This window comes from Syngnathus typhle, linkage group LG2, assembly GCF_033458585.1.
Source record: "Syngnathus typhle isolate RoL2023-S1 ecotype Sweden linkage group LG2, RoL_Styp_1.0, whole genome shotgun sequence".
NCBI classification, from domain to species: Eukaryota; Metazoa; Chordata; class Actinopteri; order Syngnathiformes; family Syngnathidae; genus Syngnathus; species Syngnathus typhle.
This window is the reverse complement of record NC_083739.1, coordinates 20,694,327-20,718,104: the sequence shown is the minus strand read 5'-3', so window position 1 is coordinate 20,718,104 and position 23,778 is coordinate 20,694,327. Positions and strand designations below refer to the sequence as shown.

Here is a 23,778-nt window from a genome sequence, read left to right as displayed (position 1 = left end):
TAGAGCCATTACTAGAATCGGAGCCGATTGTTGGGGGGGGGGGGGGGGGGGGGGTTTGGGGCTAGAATCTGGTCGAATCATGTGAACCAGGCTTTACACTTGAAACTTAAAACTTCCGTTCCTTGATAGTGTTGACTGCAGCAAATGACTTCCGATTCCTTGTCTCAATGATAACTGCGAAAAACAACATTTTATTTTGTCAGATTAGATGGTGAATTTTGAACAGCAGAAGCTCACGTTGTTTAGGCTAATACAAGACAACGGATGTGCAATCAATGAGGATCTCAACCAGGGTTGACTCTCGCTATTTATGTATTTTTTACATTGTTTCCGCAGTAATCATAAAAAGTCCTCAGAAAAATCAAAACAGATTCCTGAAACTTGGCTGAAGTTCAGCCACCACTGCATTTCACGTTGTTTTCTGCCCTCTTGCTGTAATTCATTTAAATTAAGTTACATTTATTTTATCAACCAACATCCAGGATGCCATGCCCATCCATCTCTGTCAGCCAGACTCACTTAGTTCATTTTCAAAATTTTGGATGGCTTCTGTGCTTAACACTGAGTCGATGTGGAATACAACACAAATAGAAATTCATCATTGAGGAAAGGCCATTACTAGTGCAAGTAAAGGGTGTGTATTTTTGTGTAACAGTAGAGCAGTTATTTGGTGACTTTTGGCCGACGATTACTCTCCACCTCCATTTAGCGGGGAGCATTTCACGGTCATTTCATCAAGAATAGCTCGGACTGAAAGCTCTCTGCATTCTCCCACACCGTGCTGAAGCACCTATGATGTATTTCGCTTTGACAGTTCTCTTCTTGTTTGGCTTTGGTGATGGGAATGGAGAGCTTGTTTTTTTTCCCAGCTGAGCAAAATGACGGCCGATGGCTTATTCAAGTGCACAATGCCGTCGCTAAACTAAGCTGATCATGACAGGGCCCTGAGTGCTCTTTCGCCGCTAAAGCTCGGGCCCCAGAAAATGAGCTGCCTCCCACATGAGGAACAGGCACGTATAGTGACCCTGTTCCAATTTGGATGCCAATTTGCAGGTCTGTGGCCTTAAGCACACAGAGTAAAGAACAGGTTGTGAAGATTTTTTTTTCTTTTTTTTATGAATAATGACACATCTCAAGCTCTTATGGTCATTTGAAATTTGTTTGCGTTGCATGTCATTTAAGCAAACGTCATGTCAACTATATATTGTTTTCCTACTTCTTTTGCTGGTACATAAATTGAAATACAATATCTTGCAGGCATTATAGTTTGTGTTCCTTCTATTTGTCAGAATGGGTTGTAGCCATACTGATAAAGCGTGGACATTGCTCCGTTCATTAGATTGTGCTAGATTTGGTTTTGTTTCTTTTCTGACTCATCTAAACAGAGTCATTAAAGAAATAAGAGTACAGAGGGGGAGTAAAAAGTCACTAAAAGCTGCTTTTGAAGCACTGCAAAGTCCAGCGCAACGTGTACAATACGGCTGTCTAATCACACACCCTAGTACTAGAACAGTCCTCATCTGGCCTAGCCTTTGCACCTATAATAGATTTGTTGCCACGGCAGCGGATGAGGATCCTGCAATGGCCTGTTTAAGACTATTTTCAGGCCAATTGGGCCCTTGTGGCATGGCGATACATCTGATTGAAGTTGCTGTAACAACATGAAATCCCATTTCGTTAAATGGTCAGGTCGCGACAATGCGCAACACAGACATGCTTGTGCTCAAATGCACACATACAAACGCATGCACGGACACACGCACACACATACACACATAAACACATTTTAAACGAGGGTGACCACTGGGATCCGAAATGTCAGCGCACCATAGGTGACGGCTGCTGTGAATTAATGGCATGGGAACTTCTCACTTCCGTCAACACCATCGCTTATATTGGAAATCCATGTTTCATGTTAATACTATTTTTCTCCAGCCTAATAGAACAGAAAATGTCCCCCATCAATTATACTTGAAATAAACCATACCCCCATCAGAGTTATTGAATCATGGTGTGTCGCAATTCATGTCTAATTTTATAACAATAATATCTGCTTTATAAATCGGCCTCTCACGGGTTTGTAGAGTACTTGTCCATTGTGGTCTTTCCCATTTAAAAGTCTTGTGTTGGCCCTGAATGATAAGCAGTTTGAGGGGTAATGGTGGCAAAGCAACATAATGGAGGAATCCGAGGCCAGCGCCGCACCTGGGAGACACTTCTCATCATTGCTGTCTGGCACCAAAGTCACGGTGTGAGCCTCCTGATGCTCAGTACTTGCTCAACCTGAGACTGGATTTGAATTAACGAGGAAATGACCGTATTTGTTATGTGTGGCAAAAGGCACCTGAGGCGATCCAAATTGAAAGAGTAATGGGGCTGACGTCAGGAACGGGATCCAGCACAGAAAGCCTCAACATGAATTCATCAGGGATTGTTTTTGATCAATAGCACCGGGGGATGTTCTGAAACAGGGTGGGCAATACATTATCAAGTCCAACCCATTGCAACTCTTGGAACAGTACCTAATGCACCTATAACTTTTCATCAATTGCTGCAGCTATTGTTCACATCAAAGTTGATTTAAAAAAAAATATTCCTTGAGCAAGACAATGACTGACATGGACTGACCTGACATGGGAATGTTTGCATTGTGGGACTAGCAACAATGAACTGGTAGTGTTTTCTACTTTTATTGTGTAAAGACACATTTTTTACATCATAAAAACTTGGAGATAAAATAGTGATATTCTGCTCTTGATGAAATGTCAGGACAGGGCATCCTGTCTCTGTCATTGTAAGGGACATCCAAGTCAGCGAAACAGAGGTTCAATATTTGCCAATAATTCCTAAATGTCTTTCCTCCACCCCAAGGAGAAGATACTATGTTAGGAGTCAATTCAAAGAATTTCATGGAACAAATATTACATTGTTATTTAGGTGGTAAATCGGCTCCTGATATGTTTAGGCTAGCAAAGGAGACTTTGCTGGAGTCAATCACTTCAATCAACGCTGTCGTTACTCAAGAAGAGTCATCTTCATTTGCAGCAGGGTATCTACTGTGTAAAAAGCATCACTTCTTTACCTTATCATCGTAGTTGCAGAGGACGAGCAAATTACAGTGGCTTAAGTCTGCATTTCCTCAGTGTTCAGGTGACACAGGCCCACTTGCTCAAGTCCATAATTACGTGTACAATTTAGCATTCGGGTGGCTGAAGGGACCTTGATTGCAGCCTGTGCAAAGGAAAACGACAGAGGTAGGTGGCGGTTGAGTGGAGGAGGGATGAAGATGGCAAAGGATTTGATGAATACAGGATCTTTCTTGTACAAGATGTTCAAACAGATACCGACAGGGTTGACGCCAGCAGAAGGAAATGACCAACATGCATAATAAAGCAAAAAGCTTTCAAAACCAGATTTTGTTTTCTTCCAAGGCTCTGGCCTCATCTTTTGTGCACTCTGCAGACGCAAACAGTCACTGGCTCTTTCATCTTTTCATTTGGTTGCTGCGTAATTAATGACTGGCTGACTTCCTCTAAGAAAGCACTTTGTGTAAGGTACACTGGCGCGCACAAGCGTGAGCACAGGTCACAGACAGCCGACATCCTCCTTGCACCCCGCAAGTTTGGACTTGCTTGTGTACGTGTGACTTGTTTCGATTATTAATGCAATGTGCACAAGCACGTGCAGCACCAATGTCCTGTAAATGCGCCTCACCTGTGACGCATGTGTAAACTGTCTAGCTACACTTCTTAGCAAATTTATTAGACCACCTGGCCAGCATCCGTAAGTGTTTTAATGGACACTTTCATTGTGCAATTTATTGTGCGTCACCCAAGCTTGTTCTCACTGTAAGCTATTAATCTTTACAATTATGTCAATAAAACATCCAAGCATTAAAATATGAAGGAGTAGTTCTCTGTCCTGGAATGTCTAATCATTGTGGCATTTGAGTGTCAAGCCCTCAAGTGATATTCAGTCACTTGGCAAAGGTCTAAAATTGAAATATTGCCTTGAGATATTATTTGATGCAAGAGTTGAGACATTTCGAGAACAAATGTGTTCCGACTTTGGGGGAATAGAAAGCACATACAGAGTCAACAAACCCTTCAATAGGTACACATTTAAAGAACTATAGAAGAGCTAGATTAATAAAACGTTCATTCAGTCATGACCCACAGGTAGGAAGGTGTGTCAGTGGAATTTGAAGTCATTTCCCCACCGGGTCAAGCCAGGTTGGCAGCGCTCCATTCCCGTTATACAGAGTATTGATGGTGCAGTGATTCCCACTTCGGGGAGGTCGGACGGTGTACCAGAATTTCCTGAAAGCCTTAACTCATCCAGTGGCTGAGTATTTATCTTTGTGACAGCCAAAGCGGCATTCCGCTTCATCAACTGTTACCCATCGCATGCCTCTGGAGCCCCACAGGCGACAAAAAATAAATCGTACCTCTTCCTGAGCTTGACTGCTTACTGCTGGGGGATTCCCCGAATCTGAGTCGTGCTTTGTCTGGTCCCTCACCTTGAACCAACAGTCATTCCTATGATCATTGGGACTGATGAACTATTAAAAAAACTAATGGTTAATTTAAGGAAACTTGTTGTTTCAGAAATATGATCAAACTGATAGCGCTTTGCATTAATCAGTATGCAAAAAAAAAAGTCAGTTTCAGTAAAATTGGCGACCCCTGATATACATCATAAAGCAGGCTATATTATTTGATACATTCGTTCAACCTTTGCTTGCCCTTTGTTTGTTCCTATTTGGGGTTTTTTAGGAGGGGGTCCAATTATCTCATCCCATAATAAGATATTTGAGTAAATAATAAAATTGTGACTGTTAGGAAAATATTCTTTTGGCCTCTGATTGGTTGTTCAGAGCAAAACAAATTATAAAACATGTCTTTGGCATTCAGCATATATTAATACATTTCATAATCAGCATCTCTGGTCAGTGTAAGGTATTTCATTTCAATATTTTATATTTTATGTTTATCGCATCTTATTAGATAAATATTAATTTTAAACTGTTTTGTATATTATTGATGGGTTTGATGGTTGAAACATAGTAGTGATGGTGTTAAGAGATGGATTGCTTCAGATGAGTCCTCTTTGAGGGCCCAGGTACTAAATGCATGTACTAATGCTGCTATTTTCACTGTAATCACTGCAATGAAAAAGTACCTGTATATGTATAAAAGCATGGTTGATGAGCATGTCACAAGCAGGCGTGTGTGAAAGGGCTGACACAGATTATGATGTCACAAAAGTGCTAATTAGAACATCATGTCACCCAGCAGCAACTTTTTAGTGTTGTCAAAAGCTGCAAATAATTTGAAAAACTGATGTAATCACTCTGACTGCAATGCACGACCATACAACCGGTGCCTAATGATAGACAAAAATAGCTACATATTGACACTTCTAAATGTATTTTCCATACCACAGGAAACGAAAATGAGACGGCAGACCCGGATGACTAATAAGCCATAAAAGCCAAAGAAAAAAGCATCAATACGTTACTCGTGATTTTAGTCGATATTTTTCGAGGAAGTATTTGTTTAGAGTCAGAGGGTGACATTCCAAAGCGTCAAAGGCTTGGCAGCTGGATAGCATTAAAAGTATAGAAGAGAACATCTGCCATCAAATCGTGCCCAGGATTGCGGCTCAAAAAAATATGTTATGGCATCACTTTGAAAGCGTGCCATCAGAGAGGTCACATGCAAAAGACAGTTAACAATGATGTTTATGTTCATAATTATAGTAATTCACTGTTGGCTGGAAAATATGCGCTTCGGTATTAAATGCTTACAAACTGCCCTACTCTTGCACCCATTGAATATTGTCAAAATGCATTTCATCAAAACAGACATCATTTATTATTCTGCTATTACATAATTTATTCTAACAAAGTCTTACATTTTAAGCATAGGACAGACACAAACAATCATCTGCGTTTCCAGGTTCCCTTGTAAAGTGTTGTTACTATGACTAACGGTATGCTGTAATTATGTCTGAACAAAAGGAGATTGTGTGCTGAAAGCAATGGGAGGGAAAAAAAGTGTCATTATTGTTCTGGGGCTTTTATTTAACCAGAGAGCAGACTCTGAAATAATTATCTGTGCGAGTCTTTTCTGATTTGCATCAATGTCCGACCAGTCCTTTCGCATCTGAATAACAATTTAAACACCTTCTCCAAACCAATGTTGTCATTGTTGGCTGTTTGTTGATAACACTGTATTAGTCTTAACATGTCTTTCTTTTCTCTTTTGTTGTATCATTTTCTTATCAAGGATATCTGCAAAATTGGCAATTGTAGTATCAGAGTAGTAACATTTTACTAAACTCTTAAAACTGCTGGGTCAAAAATAACCAAATTTGTATACCATGTACTGTATAGGCAGCGTATTATTCTGCTCAGAGGTGTTGTAGTTTTGTTTTTAATGTATACACAGTGTTTTGTACCGTATGGTTAGATACTTTGCTAGCTTGCTTAAAAAGGACAATGGAGAAATGAATGAATGAACGGATGGATGGATGCCAATTTTGGGGGCTACTAGGATTCAATTTAGGGATGGTTGAGCACACCCTAAAATGGGATAGACACATGTGTGTTGCACAACAAACATACAGTAAATTTGACCTGCATTACCGTTTGGCGCTTAATTGCAATTTGCATTGGTTACTTGGAAAACACAGAGGGGAGGCAAAGTGTATTTAGTGCTGAGTCATTGCAAAAAGTGACATTTAACTTCTGGCGTCATTTCTTTTTATAAAGGTGTTGTATGTTTTATAAAGTCGGTGATGAGCCATCAGTCCTCCTTCCCACTTGTAAAGCTCCGATGAAGCAGCAAGATTTGAACTTTCACCACACTATTGATGTGTAGCTCCTCTGACATCTGTGACCAGGGGAGGTGGGTGATGATGACGCTGATCATGTGCCTGTCGCACTTTGTTTACCTAACTGTCAGCTGGGAGGAACACAAAGGTTCAATTACCCAGAGAGCACTGAGCTGAGGGGGGCACAATTCCAAAAGAGAGAACACATTTGACGACCGATGTCAACATGACCAGGTGAGTATCCATGTTTTTCCCCCCCTAACAGATATTCCTTAAAACGGTTGCACTCACACATAAATGTGATAGTAGCGGCTGCGTATTTGTCCTATTCTGCTTTTTCCATGTGTCGCTGAGTGTGGAATTGACAGGCTTATACGGCAACTTTACCACCCCAAACTTCCCCCAGCCATACCCTGACAACACATACACGGAGTGGAACATCACTGTCCCACAGGGCCACAGGGTCAAACTCTATTTCACCCACTTCAGCATTGAACCCTCAAATCTGTGCGAATACGACTACACCCAGGTACGACCTTCTTACTCTATTTGATTGTTGGTTACAAGTGCCTTGACCCTGTCCAAACAGGTTTTGGCCGAGGGCAATGATACCGTGAGGTTTTGTGGAGAAGAAGAGAAGAACGATGAAAATTCCCCGAGGAACACCGTCATCCTGTCAGCCGGCAACCGCATGTCAGTGGTCTTTAGGAGTGACTACTCTAACGAGGAGCGATTTACTGGCTTCCAAGCATTTTACACCTCTGAAGGTGATGTAGAATAGTGACACCTTTTTTTTTTGCATGCTTGTTACTTGTTTGAATCTGGCTGTTTTCTTTATCCTCGTCAAATTATAAATTGTAAAATAGCCTCTTATAACTTAGATTTAGTAACACACACACACACGCACGCACGCACACACACACAGTCTCAAAGAATAATTGATCTATTTTATGTCCTGTCTTGCTATCGAGCTCAGGTTTAAGATTATTCAGTCCAATTTAAATGTCCTTTTTAATTGGACATCTAAAAAAATGCCGATATACGACCTGGGGGCTTGCTGCAGCCTTGACCCTCAAACTATCCATGAAGAAAATAAGTCACCCAACATGATTCTTCTTTTGCGTCTTCTGCAGATATCAATGAGTGTCAGTCCAGTATGCATGAGGGAAGAACTTGTGACCATTTCTGCCACAATTATATTGGTGGCTATTACTGCACATGCAAGCCAGGATATCTTCTTCATCTCAATAAAAGATCTTGTACAGGTGAGCAAGATGATGTCTGACTTAATGCAACAATAGTAGACCAAAACCCTAAAAAATATATATATTATAAAAATTATACTACATAATCTATCTATCTATCTATCTATCTATCTATCTATCTATCTATCTATCTATCTATCTATCTATCTATCTATCTATCTATCTATCTATCTATCTATCTATCTATCTATCTATCTATCTATCTATCTATCTATCTATCTATCTATCTATCTATCTATCTATCTATCTATCTATCTATCTATCTATCTATCTCTCTCTCTCTCTCTCTCTCTCTCTGTCCGTCCGTCCGTCCGTCCGTCCGCCCGTCCGTCTTATATTATATTATATTATATTATATTATATTATATTATATTATATTATATTATATTATATTATATTATATTATATTATATTATATTATATTATATTATATTATATTATATTATATTATATTATATTATATTATATTATATTATATTATATTATATTATATTATATTATATTATATTATATTATATTATATTATAATTCTCTAGGAGGTGTAGATTTCATTCCAGCTGGCATGTGACGAGGCTAATTACTGTTGATTCTCCAGTGAGAAGCTACATCAAATTGGTATTAAAAATTGATACCTGTATGCAACACTAATATTGTGCTGACATCAGGTAATCAATCACAATTACTGATTCGACGTGCCTTGACTTGATCATTATTTGCTGGGGGAGGATGAATGGAGACAAAATAAATCATGCAATGAATAGGCAAAAAAGGATTGTCTGCCCACAGATTTGACTAATTATATAAATGACAATTTTTGTGCAACCATCATTTGTATTGTCTGGGATATCTGCACACTTGCTGCGTCAGTAATGCAAACTTAATGAATGCCATTAATTATGGCGCCAAAAGGAGTCGATTAAAACATGTATTACTCTTTATAAAAGATTTTTTTTAAAAAACTCATCTGTTTTTCCAAATAACTTAAATTAAAAATGCTATCAGTCTGTACATAATTGGTTGGCTACATATTAAGATCATAGCTGGCCAATGCTCACTTACTGTCTAATTTACGGTATATGTTCCTTCGTTCTCCAAAGGCAATGTTAGGCATATCGTTAATACCGCCATCATTTGGGTGACGCAGAGAGCGGCAAAAGTAGTCACACTTTTTTAAGTATTCAGTAAAAATACTTGACAAATAGGTGAACTATGACAATAATCAAAAAGCAATACGTTATTTGTTTTCAGATTGGATAAAAAAATTGGACTTGCTGTTTTTCTTTTTTTTTTGGGGCAGGCAAAAAAACAAAATACATTGTTGAAACATTCTTGGAGCCCTCAACATTGAATAAGGCCATGGATGACTTTGGTGCGATGGGTTGCAGCAACGTTTTGTGAACACAACTGGAACTAACACAGCAGTATGTTTGAATGTCGTATCCCAACAGTGCCGTGCCTCAGCCAAATGTTGACCAACGTGTCAGGACATCTGACAAGTCCAGGCTACCCGAACCCATATCCGCCCATGAGTCACTGCAACCACACTATCCGTCTTCCGGTGGGCTACAAAATAATCCTGGACTTTATGGAGCCTTTTGACATAGAGGGGCACCCAGACGTCCCCTGTCCATACGATATGTTGAAGGTTAGTCATGTGACTTGCGAGTAGTGACCCAACAATGTATTCGTCCTCATGTGTGTCGCTGCCTTCACCCTGCTAAATTGATGTACTGTTGGGTCATGTGGTTTGCTGCATATTCACCGCCAGTAGTATGTTTTATAAATCACCCTCACTGATTGTTATTTGCAAGATTTCGACAGCGGTACGAGAATACGGACCGTACTGCGGAGCGACAAAACCAGACAGCATCCAAGACGGAAGTCATCAAGTAAATGTTGCATTCAGGTCTGATTCGAGTGGGAAAAACACAGGATGGATGATCAAGTACACGAGTATGAAGTCCAACTGAAACTTGAATCTGTAGAGCACAGGTGACAAACCTAAGGCAGAGGCGCCAAATCTGGCCCGCCACGTCATGTCATATTGCCCACGAGAGCAAATGATCTGCATCGATTTTACTTTTCTTGCTAAAATATCCAAGTTATCCAAATTGTCTTCTCTTTTTAAAACCTTAAGGTATTTAGTCATGATGTAGCCAGTAACAAAAATTTGTTTGACACCCATGGTTATGTATTGTAGACAAAACAATATTTGGTGTAGCTGTATTTTTGTTGAATTGTATATTTGATGGGAATGAAGAATGCCCTTGACTCCACAATTGAGACCATATTTAAAATAAAACGTTTTATGATGATCTGTGATCGGACTGGGTCTTTGAAATACCGTGGTAATTCTTCGGTGTGAATGAGCTGATCAAATAGTGCTTTGTTTTAGTTGCGACACAGAGGCATTTGATGCCCATCAGTTCACTTTCAGTCAGAGAGAAGGGGGGGAAAAAGCATCATATAATCTGTGAAAGCCACTTCTTTAACCTTCATCCATTATGCCATTTCCTCCTACCTAATTTCAGCTTTACTTCTCTGCCAAAACAGTTATTATAGGGTGCTCCACTATAATGAAATTGCTTCTAATTTGGCACTTTGCACTTGCTCACTAACATTTAACCCGTCTCCATCGAGCAAATAGAGCCAAGGAGCACATGTAGAGTAAGTGTTGAGGTGCCAGAGAAGCACCCTTGTATTACCGTATTTTGCGCCCTATTAGGCGCACCGGGGTAAAAGGCGCACCTTCAATGAACGGCACATTTTAAAACTTTGTCCATAAATAAGGCGCACCGGACTATAAGGCGCATAAAATAGAAGCTTTACTGCAACAAACTGAGGTTGACTAGGGTTGCGGTATGCACCCACTAGCCAATAACCAACGAGCCCTCTGTAAACAATCGCGTTTCTCAAACGATCTCCTATAAAATGAGTGGAACTGACTAAAGTTCAATCTAACGCATTGGTACTACTTACCTATGTTTCCCTTCCATATCGATCCGTAGATTTACTCGAAAAATGAACATAGCAGCCTATTTTGACATGAAATAGCCTCGCGCGTATAGCAGCTATCGTTATAGCATTAGCCATCCGCAATTTCCTATGAGCCTCAGCTCGCAATCTCTCGTGAGCCTCAGCAAAGTGTAAACAATCGCGTTTCTCAAACGATCTCCTATAAAATGATCAGAACTGACTAAAGTTCGATCTAACGCATTGGTACTACTTACCTATGTTTCCCTTCCATATCGATCCGTAGATTTACTCGAAACATTAACGGAGCAGCCTATTTTGAAATGAAATAGCCTCACGGGTACAACAGCTATTTGGTGACGCCCCCTGACTACAGTTACCGTAATGTTGGGAAGCGATGCGACCTTGTAATTTACTAGTCATACTAAAACGTACTAAAACATTTTGGCAGAGCACTGTGTACAACCAGTATGGATCAACAAATTCATCACTTGATCCATATATAAGGCGCACCGGATTATAAGGCGCACTGTCGACTTTTGATAAAAAAATTTGGTTTTTAGGTGCGCCTTATAGGGCGGAAAATACGGTAATTTAGTCATTTATTTTTATGAATTCCTCTGTGAATAATGTGAAATTTGGCTGACGTTATGACAAATCAGCATATAGTAACTGTTACATTTCTTCATTCTGTATAATTTTGGTTTCAAAGAAATTACTGGTGTTACGTCCATCAGTTTGTGACAAGAACTATCGCTGACTTAAGATGCAGACTACGACAATGTGCTAGCGACTGATTGGATACTTCCTTATGCTTATCGCTTGTTAACACAAGGAGGAGTTTAAAATAATTCAGTTAAAAACAGTGGACCAAATAGTTCCAAATATTGTTGATCTCAATAGGAAATGTTTTTAGAAAGTGAACAGAATTCTTTTTTTTTTTCAATGCAAACATTGTTGACAGTTTCAGACTACCCAATACGATTGAAAAATGTACTCGTGACACAATCGGCTGCTCCCACAGCAGCCCAGTCGGATTTAATTCCACAGGAATTACGCCCACCATGACACCCATAAAGGTGTCTAGCAGTAGCATGCTGCCTGCCGACTTACTTCTGCATCATATCCATGAATTTATTGACAAAATACAGCCACTGTCACTGATTCTAAATGACTTATTGTTTTTTACAGAAACAGTGGTATTTTTCTCCCAGACAAATATATTCTACTCTTATGTAGGTTGACATTCAAGACATTACAATGCATTTAAAACGTTACCCATAGAAAATACTATCAAGTGAATTGGCTGAAATGGTCAGCATCATAAAAATGTGTTCATGAAATATTTGAAGTCAACAATTGTATATGCCATATTAACAAAAAGAATTCGTATGTCCAGAGTGATGCTTCCATTTTGTGACGTTTAATAGGAAATCCAGGAATGAAAAACGCCTTGCGGTTTTTACTGGAAATGACTAATTCTGTTTATAACTAGTACTGATTTACACTACATTCTGATTTTCACAATGAGTACCATGTCCATTCAGTGTCTGTTGCTATCTCTTCACACTTTTCGTCATAGCTGGTACACTTCAATGGTCTCACCCATGATAGCTTGAACTCTCAAATTTTATCTTACTTCTTGGAGTATTTGTTGAGGTGTCCCACTCTATAAAGATGTGATGAGTTTTTTGCAATAATGTCCAAAATACAAACATGTCTTGCAGCGGGCATGTGAGGGGAAGTCAAGTGAGAGTTCCAGCTTTAACGGACCGTGTTGTTTACGTCACACATATCTTAAATACTTACAAACAAGCTCATGGAGACCTCGGTGTGCGCAAGGCTCACCCTTGTGGATAAATCGAACGTGTGTGTGTTAGCTGGAGAAAAGATTATGTCGTACATGACTCACATGGACCTGCATTTTGTGTCTACCAAAGCAAAAGATACGTTTCATAATAATGGTATTATAGACCGCTGGGTTGACATAATTCAAGGATGAAGCAGAATCTTTGTTACCCACACATGTTGGCTGGATGTGTGCAATGAAGCTTAACATATACAAAGTGATGAACATCTTATCTTGTCTAACTCTTTATTAGGAAATTGATAAATTAGTCTGCGCACTCGACTATAACGCAACATCAAGCAGGGTCGTGCTCTACGCAAATGTACAGTCACTATTTGCATACTGTATATCGTGGAAATCATTTTGCTCCCCCCCAGATCTTGAGATGCATTTCTGTCACTCAATCAATCAGCCGTAACACAGAGACCCGACAAGATAAAAAAACGTCATTACTGTACTTAGAAATCAAACGTGCAACATAGGAGTGGTCACGCCCATCCACGCTCTGATTACAAATATTACGTACTGCCACAAAATTGTTTTGAAAGTTAGGCGGAAAAGTGTTGTCTGCGTCATGGGCTACATTCTGAGATGGATTCTCGTCTCTGGTGACCAGTCCAAGCTGGTACACCACATCTTGCCTTAAGTCAGCTGGAATAGACTCCAGATCACTCTATTGATGACAGAATAGAAGAGATAACTTGCATGGAGCACTTTATGGACAGATGGGAAACATATCAGGCAGTTACCAGGATAAGTCAAGGAAGATTCAGTATTTTAAAAAAATGACTGGCTTCAATCAAGAAATTAAGAAAAAAAACACATCTGCATCTGATTCTCTGAGGTCAATTTCTTCACATTAAAGTCAACTGTAATGTTCCCTCTCATCAGCAGACATTAAATACACACAAAAGCTTGTGATGTTCTTTTCACATCTAAATAGGGAATATCTGTGATTGTTGTCAGACTTGTGCATAGCCCTCCACTTCTGCTTGAGGCAAAAGCATTGAAGTGGTTTGAAAGTTGTACCAAATGCTACAAACACCAACCTTGTTGACATTTATACGAGATCCGGCTGTGAAAATAGTATCAGTAACGCAGTGCGAATTCATTCTGCTGGCCCTGAAGCAGTCCACGTAAGCAGTTATGAGTCTGTGCTCCAGTAAGGTAAGAGACTATTTCCCCTGTTAAGGCGACGTTGTTTGGCTCTCCTCGTCGTTTTCTTCAGGAGTCGGCTGGCTGCTGCCCCCTTGCGGCACGTTGCCCCTCAGAGATTGCACGGCCTGGACCTGCTGAAGACGTCGTTTTAGCTCCGATTCACAGTCTTGAAGCAGGGTCGATGTCCTGACTTTGTCCCAGCCTAGCACCTGCTGCATAGCTTGCTCCCCTTTGGACACCACCATCTTCAAACACAAAGTGTTTTGTTTTAATAGAAATACCTCAACAAAAATACAAAGCGGCCTCTTAGGTTGGACGTGCCTCAAGTTGTACAATTCATAATTTTAAGATACACACATTTTATTTAAGGTCAAACCTAAAATAAGTTGGATAATAACAACATAATTTGGATTGGTCCAACCATTTTCCACTACAAAGAAGGTCTACCGTGCTCAATGCTTGAAAATGTACTGAAGCAACTAGTTTGAAGTTGCACTTAATGATTCAGTGGAGTGAGAAAATCCGGCAAAGAAGGGGAATGAGGACTTAACGTGTGAAAACCTATTAAGGACATGGCACTGAAGAACCTGTAGCTCCTGCGATCAACGAGACATGTTTTAGGGTATTCATAATGTATCGCTTCAGCCTGCATGGAAACACGACTGACCAACTCCAACAAAATGTACCTCGTATATGTACGTAACATTTATTTTTGAAAATCGGAAAACGTCATTGTACCAAAGAAAAAACAAGGGTGGGCAGGGAACATTAGAAACGTATTATGAACTAGAAAGCACTTGAGTTATACCAACACAAAGATAATGCTCAAGAAAGTGCCAAGAACTGCATAATGTTGTTACCTGGAGATCTTCAGTGCACAGCCTGGTTTCTGGGCTTGTTTTGCCTTTCAGGACCATCAAAGTCCTGGAAGTGAATCCTGACGCTTGATCCACCTCCATCGCGTCAGGCACATCAGCACCTACAGAATTTGCAACATAAACAGAAGAAATGGTTGCTCGCAGAGATTCTTAGACAATGAGTCAATCGCTTCACGGAGATCAGACTATTCAACTGTGACAATAGTTCCACCTAGTGGCATCAGGGTGACTTTTCTAAAATAAATGCAGCACAACTAAGGTTCGAGCTAAACCTGCCACAAGTCTCACATCTACAGAGAGTTAAAAGCTCTCAATCAATTGAACATGCATGTTTTTGAAATGTCGCAGGAAGCCACAGTAGCTTGGAAAAACCCACGCAAGTACAGGGAGAACATGCAAATTTTCCACAGGAAGGCCTTAGCCAACTGTGGGGCTGTTGTGTTTGCCACAACACCAATGTGATGCCCAGTTGTTACGATTTCGATTGGTGTAAGATTAAGATTTTTCATTTTAAAAAGAAGCTGCTTTCAACCTACCTCCCTCACTGGGCCGCCTTGTCTCTTCCTGTGGCTGTCCGTCTTCTTTCTCCACTGCTTTGATGAAGAGTTGGAGCAAATCCTTGGATTGCCTCTCCTCCTCCCGACGGTCTAAAACCATCTGTAGCGTTTCCTGTAGGTTCTCAGTCTTCTTTTCTTGGAAGCCGAGAGCAGAAGCAAGCTCAGGGCGGGGGACATCCACCAAGCACTGGAACATGTGACACAGATTTTACACAGAGTACTCATTTAGATGACACATAATGGAAGACAGTGTTTGTATTGGCTTGTGCAGATACTGTACCTCAGAGAGAGGATCTCTCTCTCTCTCTCTCTCTCTCTCTCTCTCTCTCTCTCTCTCTCTCTCTCTCTCTCTCTCTCTCTCTCTCTCTCTCTCTCTCTCTCTCTCTCTCTCTCTCTCTCTCTCTCTCTCTCTCTCACACACACGCACGCACACACACACACACACACACACACACACACACACACACACACACACACACACACACACACACACACACACACACACACACACACACAGTGACAAACAGGACTGGCACCTGTAAGTCTTCCTCACACATGAGGATGATGCTGGCCAGGTCTTGTTTCAGCTGCAAGGCCAAGTCCAACCATGGTGTAGTTCCATCAGTTGCGTCCACAGTGTCGCTGCTCTCAAGTATGACGGAATCCCTTGCCATCCACGCTGTGCCACCATCAACTGCAATGGAAGGCACAAAGAGGTGCATAGAATGCCATTCAAATTAAAAAAGCATAACAAAAATCGAAATAAAAAGATAAGATAGTAAATAATTTTAAGGCCGAATCAAATAGGCTCACCTCTGCGAAGTGGCGACCACGTTTCCTTTTCATGCAGCAACATGAACTTTGTGTTTAAGGGTAAACACCAAAAATAGGCTTCGTCCTCAACTATTGTCCCATCATCTTCTAAGACCACTGTGACTGGGTCATGTGGTGTGAAACCAAGAAACTCACTTCCTGAAATGAAACAATTGGAATTTGATGATATCACAAGAACAAGATCACTAACATCTTTTAATGCTTCTCTCAGCTGTGGACATACTGATCAGAAATGCTTGTGTGTTGAGTTGTTTATTTGAAAAGAAAAAAAATAGTCTCGTTATCACTACAATATCATATTGAATCCCGGCAAAGTTTTTGGCCAACGCCTGGTGGTGACTAACATTTAAGGAATGAGAGGACAGGAGGGAGGAATGTTTTTCACTCGTTTCACGTTCAGCTCCAGCAAGTTTCAGCACGTTAGAAATGTAGTAAGACAAATAGCCAGCTCTTGATCATTGATAAGATTCTGCGGCCACGACAGCAGTGCTGAGACGACTGTTAGTAACAAGTCAATGTAGGATTCATTACTGCTCTATACATTATGAATAAATAAAAGATGAATGCGGATCACCGAGTCGTTAATATGAAACAGTTTTAAAATTAAATTCGATGTTAGCCTTGTTTTTTTTGCGCACGGGCTTTACAACGTTTTTAAATCAAGCGAGGCATCAACAAAGTTGTGTTTCAAATGTGCATCATCTCACCTTTAACCTTCAGCTCCTCAAGCGAAGGAACGACCAAGCCATATGACTTCTGGCGTGTAAAATTGCACACCTTACACGGCTTGCGATCCGCCATTGTGCGCTGAAACGTAGAACTATTATGATTATTAAGAATCCAGGAGCGCTCTCAGTAGTTGGCAGTTTCGAATACGGGAACGCTGTTGCCGAAAAGAATTGTGGGATATGTAGTCCCTTTTGCGTACACATCACTTTCCCCTAAAAGTACAGTAGCTACTTTCCAAAAGAAGCTATATGTTTAAACTGTGGGTGGAATGCATGCCCCGTTTCAAATGCAAACTATATCTATATATTTATTGAGCCAATTCAAATTTAATGTTGGGTTTCGGTCAGCGAGTGCGCTTGACTTTGAGCTCAGACAAAAGCAATCAAACACCGAGCAGCCTTATTGCTAAGTGCAAGATGGCATCCACGGACCAGTCTGATCCACCAGCACAGGTCAATAATGTCACTTGTCTGTTAATATCCATATGCACGAGCATGCGCTCTTGCAGCCTGCACTTTGTTCATTAAATGCCACTACATTCGGCCTCGTCTGGCTGCTTTCATTCTGGATTTATTAGCATAATAGCTAGCTAGCAATGTGCGGTAGCTCTGGAAAGCGTTCAAAAGTTGCAACGCCATAAATGTCATCAAACCATTTTTGCGTGTTATTTAATCATTAGAGCTGAGGGACTCTGTGATGAACTGTGTCATGGACTGTGTTGATGTACAGTTAACAAGTTGACCTCGTCAAGATGGCAAGGTTTGCTGTCTTTGTGATTGTTTATTAACTTCTGTACCCCGTCGACTACTAAATCAAATGAACACAAGCACCTTCCCTTTTTTGTGGTGCAGTAAAACGTTAAAACGTGGTGCACCATCCAAGATTGGAAGTTATTGTACTCAGATTCACAATGTTGACATTTCTGACGTCACGTGCATGGAACAGGGAAGCGAAGGTGTTGTCATTGGCCTTTTCTAGAAGTCCAATATTTAATATAAATGCTCAGTCGTGACACTTCTTCGTTTCCCATGAGTGATAAACACGCTTTGGCAGCCATCTATAGTTTATACTCATTAATAAGGCGTAACGTCCCATAGTTGTTGCTTGAAAGTATCCTGTGCCTTTGCAGAGTAAGGTGGATGGGTTAACAGGCGCTAAGTGCGATCCCTCGCTACTTCGCGTTTCGTTTATCGCGGCTTCACTACATCGCGGATTTTTTTTCCAAATTGAAAAAATAAAATAAAAGCCAAAATAAAACTTCTAAATTGAGGAAAAATGTGTCTAACCTTTAGGACAATGTAGTATTTCTCCAAATGTTTGTTTACATTCGCGTGTCAGCACGATCGCGAATTAGCATCTTTCCGCCTGCCCAGTACTTCTTGTTGGTGACCGTACTTCGTGGATTTCACTTATCGCGGGTGGGTTTTGGAACCACTTAACCACGATAAATGAAGGATTACTGTACTTAAATATAATTCCGTGTCCATTCAAAGTAATGTCATATTACATAGTCCATATAATCCATTCCGCATTCAACGTGATGATAACACATCGTTTCTGTTTTAATGAAAGTGCAGATGATCTGTACTTGGGAGGCGCTGATTCGATTCTTCCAAACAGAATTCAGTACAATATCTTTTTCATCTATACTATAGTTTTTCTATTCATTCCATTCATTTCTCACTCATCAATACACATTTCAGCCTTCACACACAATTTCTACAGAAACTCTACATTTTGTCATCTTAATCATTGACAGTCTGTCAGCTACTGGTCAATACTGTCGGTTGGGAAACAATGTCCTCTTAACAAATCTGTAACTGTTAAGGTCAGGTAAGTATCTGTGATTAATAATTAAGTACAAAGACTTTGGTTCTGCAGCATCAAACATGACCAAGTTGATACATGCACTTCATCAGTCATCCAGCAGGTGGCACTCTAATACTGTTTCTTGTTTACACCCAGGCTGCCCTTCTTCCTGGTAACGATGTGCCGGCTCCCCTCAGAGAAGAACTGGTAAGAAGTAAACTTTTCACTCATTAAAAACAACTGACTAGAATCTCTAGCAGAAATTCAGTTTACAGTTTCTTTAAAGCAAGCACGTATAAGTGAGAGCATATTCGATATTTTTAATCTCATGTAATCAGGAAACCGTGTTGTGATGAATATGTTTTAATAAATAATGGGCGTTATACTGTTATTTATATGGTATATACTGCATTTGCAGTATCTCATCAGAAAGGAAATCAGTGGTAGTGATTTGCAGAAAGATACATATGGAGCAAAGTTTTAAACAAAGTTTCAATACATCGCTTACATGTAGGCGGTAATGCCACAATGCATGAGTGCAGATGTTGTCTTAATTTGTGGATTAGTGAATTAAAACAGAGCCAATCATAAAATGTGCACGAAATGGTAAATATTGGTAGACCTTATATAGCCTAGATTAGATCAGTGGAAAGTTTAATTTGTACACAAGCAAATCTAAGCTCTGTTGTCTGATCCCTATTAATGTTTATTTATTTATTTATTTTAATTTTTTTATATAAGATTCAAGATTAACTTGTGTTTCCTTATTATTAAATCCAGGTAAAACCCACCATCTGCTCAGAAAGTTGCAACGTGCTTTATAGCACCTCTTACTCGTTACATTGAAATAAATTTGACATACATTGGCCAATATACATTTTCCACCGGCTGAATACGGAATTACTAAAAAGTAAAACTTCTCTTACGGTGTAGCAACCCCACGGCTGAGCAATAGAGAGAGTGACTGCATCATATCAACTCATTTAATGCAAGAGGTGAATGCAAGGTTGGCAACATTTAAAGTCGTATCATCACTTTTCAGTGGCGATGTGTAAAGTGTTTAAATGTACACATAAGCAAGTTTACATGATTAAAGACACTGAATTGTTGTTGCCAAGCAGTGTACTGTACATTAAATGTCCTTGTATGGATGCAGCATAGCATCCAGGTTAGGAGTTGGGTATTGTTTAGCCAACATGTCTCAATGTCATTCACCATCATTCACATCCCCTCGCAGCCCCCCCCACCACATCATGCCTTCATGCCAAGGCTAATTTAATCCTGGGGTTATTGATTGGGGGAGCATTCTCTCAGGCTTTCTTTCAATTTACTTCAATTTCATCATCCCATATCGCTTGAAGACGGCCTTTTCAAAAAGGGGCAGACATTCTTGTTTGGAGGGTTCTGATTCGAGACTGGTTGACAAGCAGCAATTCGCACTCCATACACATGCATGCACGCACATGTACACGCACGCATGCTCGCGCACACACACACACGCACACACACGACTGCCCTCACTTGCGGTCCCTTTTCTCCTTTCTCTTTTTGATGAGCTGCTCTTTCCCAGTTAAGTGGATTATTACAGTAGGGATAATTCTTGTCACATGGCATTATTTGGATGAGGTGAATAATTGAAATTTGTGTCTGAAAGGATTTTATCTGGATGAGAGGAAAGGGAGTGCCGGCAGGGTTGGGAGGGCATTGAGTGAGCGAGCTAGCAAGAGAGTGAGAGACCAAGAGAGCGAGACCATGTGCATTTGTATAACATTTACATGCACGTGCATGTCAGACTGGGGGTACCAGTTCAGCCTAGGGGTTCTGATTTAGCCTCGACCAAATCAGTAGGCCCAAAAACACTGCACCACGTGGGCTTTCCTTTGTGGTAATGGATGTCCAGCTGAGTTTAAGTATTGAGAGAGCGAGAGAGAGCGCGCGCGAGGATGGGAGAGACTGGGACAACCATGTTTGACTGGTGTACCAGTCGCTGCCAGCCGCTCGTGTTGCCTCCAGCGCTGCTTTTTGCCGACTACTCAGCCCCACTTTCTCTGCCCCCCCCTTCCTACCGCTCGCCACCTACCGCTCAATGGTGTCGCGCCGTCGTCACTCCCTATCTTCTTCTTGTCTTTCATACCTCTGTGCTAAGAGTTTTTTCTTCTCTGCCATTAAAGTATCTCAAATGTAATTTTCTTGAATTTAACAGGCCAATAAATACCGGGGTCAAAATAAAATAGCGTGAAGTGGGCCAATGGAAACATTTGTAAAATGTTGGTGGAAACCATATTTATGGCTAAGTAGTAAAGTAGGACAATCCCTGTTTTGTAATTATTTATTTTTAAAGTTTAACTTTTGCTCTAAGGACAACATAGTGAAACTACACTCAACAAGATGTTTGGCAGTTATGTATTATTGTTTTTGTAGTCTCGTATTTTTAAAGGTGAGTCTATAAATATTTGCATCACTAAGCAAAATGTTGATACAACTTATGAAGTCTTTATAGTGACTGTGTGAGGATGTATGAAATATAAACTGAGGATGTTTTTTTTAAATTTATTTTTAGAGCACGACAAAGAATTGTAGAAACATCGTTGCTCTCGCTGCAACTTCAAAAGCCCCTCTTCCCCAGGATATTTAGCGACTATGATGAAAAATTTAGTGAGCGTTAAATAAGCTGCTTTGAAGTGATCAGTTGCAGCTCAGCAGTCTCCAAATTTCTGTCGCCCTTCCGCAGCCGCCGTCATACTACAGAGGTTGGGTGTTAAGCACTGGAGTTGACGGGGGGGCACCTGAATGTGTGTGCCAGCAATAATCAGTACAGCCACAAACATGAAGGCACCTCTGCCAGTGCTCTCCTTTTGACTCTGAAGCCTTTATTCAGCAGAATAGTTTACTGCTCTTCCCCCGCCAGCTGTGCAGGCTGATGTTCTTTGTGTCACCCCCAAAAAGAGATTTTTCTATTCTTTGTGTGTGTGTATGTGTGTGTTATGTAAAATTGTATCAGATGCTAAGTCTGAGGTCATGACAATTCTTTAGTCTCTCCTTCTTGACAGTAGTGGGACAGTAAAACAAAAATAATTTTGCAGTTTTTCACACAAGAGTACACTCTCTTAATGTCTGATGGATTTAAAATACCGTATTTTCCGCCCTATAAGGCGCACCTAAAAACCTAAAATTTTCTCAAAAACCAACAGTGCGCCTTATAGTCCGGTGCGCCTTATATATGGACCAAATTTCTAAATTTAAACTGGCCCAAAGCATTGTTTCATGAAATCAATCATAAGTGGCCCGCTGAAGACTATGAATCATGACTCAAAAAGACTATGGATCATTATTTTATGATTATAAAGTAATTTGTTGCGTCTGAAGTTGAAATAAAAAAGATAAAATGGAGAATGATTTGATTTGGATTAAAAATCTGACATGATGCATTAATGGTGCGCCTTATAGTCCGGTGCGCCTTATATAAGGATAAAGTTTTAAAATGGGCCATTCATTGAAGGTGCGCCTTATAGTCCGGTGCGCCTTATAGGCCGGAAAATACGGTACTCAAATTTTAAAACTGACAAGTAAAAAAATGAAAGAAAATTTACTGCACATGCATTTGAATCGTGGACCAGCAGAATTAAAAGGAATCTTTAGAATAAATCAGTGTTTTGTTTTGAGCTATTTGCAGGAGCTTTTAGCTGTGTTTTGGGGCCTTTATCCTTTGAGAAAACCGATGATTTGCATCTTGAACTGAGTTTTCTGACACTGGCAATCACGTTTTGTTCCAGTGTCCTAATTGTCGTTAGAGTTCATTGTACAGTCATACAGTCCATTGTGTAGCAAAGCAGCCCCAGAGCACAAATGAACCTCCTCCATGTTTCACAATGGGCACAACATTATTTCGTGTTTTTTTTTTTTTTTTGCACCCGTATTTCCCCAAAAAATTACCATTGTGGATATCTTTTAAATTTTTGCCGGCAGAGTACCAAAAACTTTGTTTTCATGCACAAGCAAACAGGTGTTTGTCTTTCTGCACACATATCAGGCCTAGCAAAAAGAATCTATATTTTTAGAGAGTTATTATACCCTTTACAATAAATGCCTCAGTAACGCCCCATATAATGTTCCCCTGTAACAGCCCAAGACATACTGAAAAAGTCTTTGGAGCCATACCTTAAAACCAAACTGGAAGTTGGCCATTTTGAATTTCAAAATTTCAACCTGTGGTTGTTTAGCATGAAGATATAAAATGATTATTATTTTTCCTTTATTTTGTGATATGCCATTACTCCATTATGCCATTTCTCCAATGTGCCAGGACCCCAAAGTTGCCAGTTTTTTGAGGGGCCCTTAATGGCTACTCGCAGCTCTTGTAATTTTCTTCTCCGACCATTCTATTTGTCAAAAGAAAAGTTTCAAAAAAGTTCTCATCTCTGTTAATTCATACTTCACATTCATCACTTTTTAATATTCATTATTTCAAATTTTAAGGCTTGCAAGTTGCAGCACTCTCCAAATTAATTATTTGGGAGTCACTGATGATTCTGCTATGTTAACTCAATTCTGTCAGGAAACTAGGCTACCATTTAGTTAGTCAAGGGAACCTTCAGAGATCTTTCTTTTTTCCTCTTTGCTCATTACTTTAATTGTAATTGTAATCCTTTATTGGAGTTGTCTGCCGTAAAGGAGAGTTATGGTCCGAGCGGGGGCAAGAGGCTCAGAGATATTTCATGATTATTGAGGAAGATGGTCACTAGGTGGCAGGCACTAGTTTGGCCTCTGTGTAATTACTGGGTGTGGAAGTGAAAGTGGGGAATTGCCTGATTTCCGACAGGCGACTTAAATAAATGGCATTACCTATGACCGCACTTTGAGTCGATTCTGACATATTACTCGAGCGTAAT

The 23,778-nt window shown here is 40.2% G+C and overlaps 3 protein-coding genes across 4 annotated transcripts in view; 2 read left to right on the top strand and 1 right to left on the bottom strand.

Annotated features, from left to right (window-relative positions):
* Positions 1 to 6,955: 6,955 nt before the first annotated feature.
* Positions 6,956 to 10,398, top strand: masp2 (MBL associated serine protease 2). 2 transcript variants are annotated; one of them, XM_061271737.1, is made up of 6 exons: positions 6,956 to 7,071; positions 7,147 to 7,366; positions 7,427 to 7,604; positions 7,971 to 8,102; positions 9,551 to 9,747; positions 9,914 to 10,398. In XM_061271737.1, the coding sequence occupies exons 1-6, from the start codon at positions 7,064 to 7,066 to the stop codon at positions 10,070 to 10,072; spliced, it is 894 nt and encodes a 297-aa protein (XP_061127721.1). In that variant the 5' UTR covers positions 6,956 to 7,063; the 3' UTR covers positions 10,073 to 10,398. The 2 variants fall into 2 exon arrangements, with proteins under 2 accessions (XP_061127721.1, XP_061127714.1); XM_061271730.1 differs by having other exon boundaries at positions 6,978 to 7,071; positions 7,144 to 7,366.
* Positions 10,399 to 13,153: 2,755 nt separating this feature from the next.
* Positions 13,154 to 17,250, bottom strand: dffa (DNA fragmentation factor, alpha polypeptide). The gene is made up of 6 exons (XM_061265489.1): positions 17,059 to 17,250; positions 16,331 to 16,489; positions 16,054 to 16,211; positions 15,497 to 15,704; positions 14,943 to 15,061; positions 13,154 to 14,327 (listed from the first exon to the last, which is right to left on the bottom strand). The coding sequence occupies exons 1-6, from the start codon at positions 17,150 to 17,152 to the stop codon at positions 14,112 to 14,114; spliced, it is 954 nt and encodes a 317-aa protein (XP_061121473.1). The 5' UTR covers positions 17,153 to 17,250; the 3' UTR covers positions 13,154 to 14,111.
* Positions 17,251 to 17,428: 178 nt separating this feature from the next.
* pex14 (peroxisomal biogenesis factor 14) overlaps positions 17,429 to 23,778 on the top strand; it is a 45,576-nt gene continuing 39,226 nt past the window's right edge. Inside the window, exons 1-2 of the mRNA XM_061265477.1 lie at positions 17,429 to 17,532; positions 19,046 to 19,096. Coding sequence (XP_061121461.1) covers positions 17,497 to 17,532; positions 19,046 to 19,096 — 87 coding nt within the window. The 5' untranslated portion in view covers positions 17,429 to 17,496. The remainder of the gene's footprint in view (positions 17,533 to 19,045; positions 19,097 to 23,778) is intronic.